General features: G+C 38.5%; 1 protein-coding gene across 1 annotated transcript in view; it reads left to right on the top strand.

Annotated features, from left to right (window-relative positions):
- The window catches only part of LOC103355413 (neural-cadherin-like), a gene marked incomplete at its 3' end in the record, with an annotated part of 205,800 nt that overhangs the window by 140,477 nt on the left and 60,660 nt on the right, over positions 1-4,663 (top strand). The window contains exon 8 of the mRNA XM_008279205.1: positions 4,407-4,549. Within this exon, the coding sequence (XP_008277427.1) occupies positions 4,407-4,549 (143 nt within the window). The remainder of the gene's footprint in view (positions 1-4,406; positions 4,550-4,663) is intronic.

Genomic DNA, 4,663 nt, shown 5'->3' with positions numbered 1-4,663 from the left:
TTACCTTTATTGCTGATGCGCTGGCATCTGAATTCTTCTTTACTCATTTATTTTCATACATTTCGAGGGAACATCTTGTTTATGACCTTTTAAGTTCTGTGGTACAAGATGGAGCATGGCTAGAATGAGTCATGAAAGCAATCAGCAAGGTCTTCAACAGAATTCTAAAATAGGCAGGCAAGTTCATAAAAACTGTCAAAATAATAACAGCAGCATTTCTATTTTTTTTTTTTTTCTTTTTCTTTTTCTTTTTCTTCCATATCATGAAAAGAAAAATTGGCTTGAGTTTGGACATTGTTTTGAACTGATAACAACCATTTTGAACAACATAGCTGATTAGTGTGATGTAACGTCACATACAGGATGATGTGGCCTAGCTTACTGGTTGGATAACATTTGGACTTGGACCAAAGGTGTTTAGTTTTGTTAAGGTTTAGCAAAAGGAAATAATTTGCCATTCCGCTTTTAATGTTTTCAGAAGTTCAGGACAGGCTGTAAGGAATCCCCAGATTTTAGTGGGAGTAATAGGTGTGCATCATCAGCATAGAATTGATAGTAGATCTTAGATCTCCTAATAATGTATTCAAATAGAAGCATGCTGACAGAATACAACTTAGCTCAGAATAAATCTCTGAGAAACCCTGTAGATGACAGAGGTAAAAACTGACCCTCAGCCACTGAGAATTTCCTGTGTTTAGGATTTAGGTCAGTGTAGTCTTACACCCTTAACACCAACTGACTTTTTGAGATGTGTGCAAGAGAATGTCCACATTGTCGAAGAAGGCACTAAGATGGTTCTGTGAGGTACCATTTGTGTAATCTAGAATAAAATAGTGATTTAAAACATCAGAAAACAAATACAATACCGTTCTCCAGGTTCCTAAAATATCTCTTCAAACCAAAAGTCTCATCCCTAGAAATATTCAGTTCTCAATATACACAACTAAATCTGCTAAACCTCACTTTTGAGAACCTGGAACTGGAAAATGTTCACATTTGCTGTGAATTTACTGTATAGATGTACACTACAACTTTAAAACCTAGTCAGTTTCTAAGTATATTCATATGATTAATTTCCTGTTCTTTGTGTAATTAATTAGTCATCAGATTGTTTTATCACTGTTGTAAATGGTGGAAGTTTTAAAAAGTTTACGTGCTGCACAGTTACAAGCCAACATTAGCTATTGTTGCCATTTCAGGCTTGTTGTAATCATAAGCCTAATTGTAAGCCTACTCCATTTGAATCTATAATGATTACTCTGTCTGCATCCGTAATGCAGAAGTAGAGTCAATTTGGGGAGTCAGACAAAAGAGGCTTAGTAGCCCTTGTGAAAGAGTCATGCATAAATTCAACCACACAGACAGCATCTGTAATTTTGGCATCAAATTGCAGACAGAAATGCACAAGGAGGCCTTAGTTCTCTCTTGCTTTCAGGTGAGATAAATACAAGTAATTATCTAATGATCTTTCAAATAGCTTCCTCAGACCACAAGTGGAAGCCGTTTGATCAATGCCCCCTATGTACTCTTAGAGAAACTACATAATAAAGAAACACAGCACAGTGTCTTGCCTTACTGACTTAGGTATTGATTTGAGGGGAAGTGCACTGTTTGCAGAGTATGAGCTGAAATTACTCAAATGCGGCAACACAAATGAGTGGCACATCAGTAATAGTCCAAGGCAGAACTAGTCCAACAGTTGTGGGGCAGGAAGACTGCAGTGACAGAATATGATCAGTGTTCAATGCCTAACAAGAGTACCTTGTTTTCAGCGAAAAATGAATAGTTGCTATTGCTAAGGTGACAGGCAGATATATTTTTAACTCAGGCTGCCAGAGTTACTAGACCTGCATTCTGAAAGTGCACGCACATGTGGCCAGGCAATGAGTCATTGATAAATGACAGCAAAAAGAGTAGATCTTTTAGTCTGCACCTTCCTCTCTACCCATAACCCCACTGTTTGTTGTAGCTAAAGCACATTAGCTCGCCTACAACTTTGCTAAAACATAATATCAAATTGTAATATTGGATTAGGTCAACCTTGCATATTTTAGCTGGGACTCAAATTTAAAGAATAAAGATACAACCAATCTTGTCAACCAGGGGAGTGAGGCTGACAGGATTGGTTCCTTAGGTTTGATACATAAGAATCATGGCTGTCTAAATCTGTGTTTCTGAGACTTTAATTGTCATCAGGACTCTGCAGTTTGAAGGTAAAGATGCTCAGCAATGTTGTTGTTTGCCTGTTTCGCTCAGATGTGTCCTCCAGCATATAACAAACAACATACAGACATGTCAACATGGTCAAAAACCTGATGCCCAACAGAGTGGCTTCTTAAAGGGTCCCTAACTCACATTTACTTGCTTAGATACATTTCTTGGAGTCCTGTCCAAAAAGGAAACATCAAATAAGAGATTTCTTTTTATTGTGCTTTTTTTTTTTGTCAGAGTCCTTTAAGTTCAGTTTGCTAAACTCCACGAATGTTATCATTTGCGTTTCACTCAGAGGTCTGACAGATGGAGGACTGCTGAGAGGGTTGTCTTTTCGTCAGGTACTCCCATCTCTGCAGAGAACCTCTGAAGTTCTGTTAGCATGACTTTTGGGCTCCTGGCCGCCAGCCTGACCGAGGACCTACTTTTTAGAGTAGTGCCAGACAACCAGCTCTATGAAGAGTCTTGGTGTCTTTTCAAATTCACAATTTTTGAGGCCACTGTGCTCGTGGGAACACTCAGAGCTTTAGAAATGGTTTCATAGTGTTTTACTCATCTATGCCTCACTGAAATGTATTCACAGAGGTGCACATGGAGTTCCTGGGACTTCATTTCTTGGCATCTTGTCTTCACTCACTATGTAGATTATGGGATCTAATAGTTGTGTTTCTTTGTAAATTATGTACATGGAATCTAATCAAGTTCAAGACACATCTCAGGGATGATCGAAGCAAGTAGGACGCACCTGACCAAAATCTGGACTAACACCACCACTAGTCTGAATGCTTTTTCTGTACACAAGTTCATGATATAGCTGCTTCTATTTTACATTTCTCAAGAATGGATCACTTATACAGAACTGTAGAATTTGGGATATTTTCATCTTCTCTGTTCGATGTCCACTGAGTTAGATGCAAGCAAAAGTCATACACACTCTTAAAATTGGAGTAGTAGTCAGCAATTATTAACCATTGGTCCACATCACTATCCTATAGGACAACACAACCAAGAACGTTAGTGCTGTTTGGAGAATTACTTCTACCTACTGTGTCTGGTTTAACTGTGGGAATATCACAGGAAATGGAAGCTAGTTTGTACCACTACCACCCTGACCAGTGTTCACACCCTATCAGTTCAAAGTTGTTAGATTGCAGGTCCTCTGGGACGGAAGGTGTGATGGAGGAGGATGTCGTGTAGGGAACCAGAAGTCTGTGTCTGGCTTTCTATCTCATGCTAGCTACGTGATGGTTATTAGAATTGTACCTAAAGGTGAACTTGTGATTATTAATTTTTCTTAGTGCCCTGCAGTAGCTGTGAATGTTGCGCCTCTGGACTCTGCTGCTTGATATTCTTTGCATCTGTTCGGGGACTGATTAGCACGAGGTGCTGACAGAATAAGCTGTTAACTGGCTGGTATAACATTAAATAGGGGAAACAGAAAACAGATTTCTCACATTGTATGTGACACAGAGTATATTTCTGCTGCATACTTTCGATTCAGTATGCTGGAGATCACCACTGAGAACCACTTACATAGGCTCAAAGTTAGACCTCATGTACTTGCAGATGTAAACATTTGATGGAGTTCCCTTTGGTCTTGGATTGCAACATAAACACTGGTCCAGCTTTCACTTTGCAGCCTAAACAAAGACATGACATGTTGTCAGGCTGAAGGAATTAAACAACTGGTTTTAATTCCTGACACCTTCAAACTGTTTTCTTCCCTTTTTTTCTTGTTCGTCCTCTTTTTCTTCAGCTATTTCTTGTAAGTCTGTTTTCCAGTTGTTTTCTTGTTGTTTTTTTTTTTTTACAGCAACTTACAAAATGAGTGATGTTTGTGTTTTTTTGCCAGATCATCTGATTATAAGTACACTTGAGTAAAAATGATATAATGTCTAGTGATGGAAAAATACTGGAGCATTCGGTTGGTATATAAATAGGTTTGCGTGTAACAAATGTGATACATACTGTATGTGCGTCAATATTGTTTCCTGTGTGTCCAGATAAGCACTTTGGTTCAAGGTGACACATTTAACTACTGGTCGATCATAAATTGGTTGGAGTACATTTGATAAAATGCCAAACATTGAATTTGTCTCATTTTCACCTTTACAGGTGTGTGTCAGGATATGTCCTCCCGCAGAGAAGTGTAGGTGAGGTGGTAATTGTGTTGTTGTTTTGATGTTTTTTATCAGATATCGGACATTCGTCTCAGAGGATGCAGGCCCCAACACACTTGTTGCCACGGTGCTGGCAAAGGACCCTGATGGGGATGGGATCACATATCGGATTACCACAGGAAACGAGGAGGGCAACTTCGTCATTGACAGCCAAAAAGGTTGGACATGATGGCTATATATATTTTTTTTTTTTTCTCTTTGAAAAATATATTCTTGTCTTTTGTTTATTTACATTTGAATTTAGTTTTTATTCAACCAAACTTAAGGTTTTC

This window comes from Stegastes partitus, unplaced genomic scaffold (assembly GCF_000690725.1).
Source record: "Stegastes partitus isolate 25-593 unplaced genomic scaffold, Stegastes_partitus-1.0.2 Scaffold147, whole genome shotgun sequence".
NCBI lineage: Eukaryota > Metazoa > Chordata > Actinopteri > Pomacentridae > Stegastes > Stegastes partitus.
This window is presented reverse-complemented; position numbering and strand designations above follow the sequence as displayed.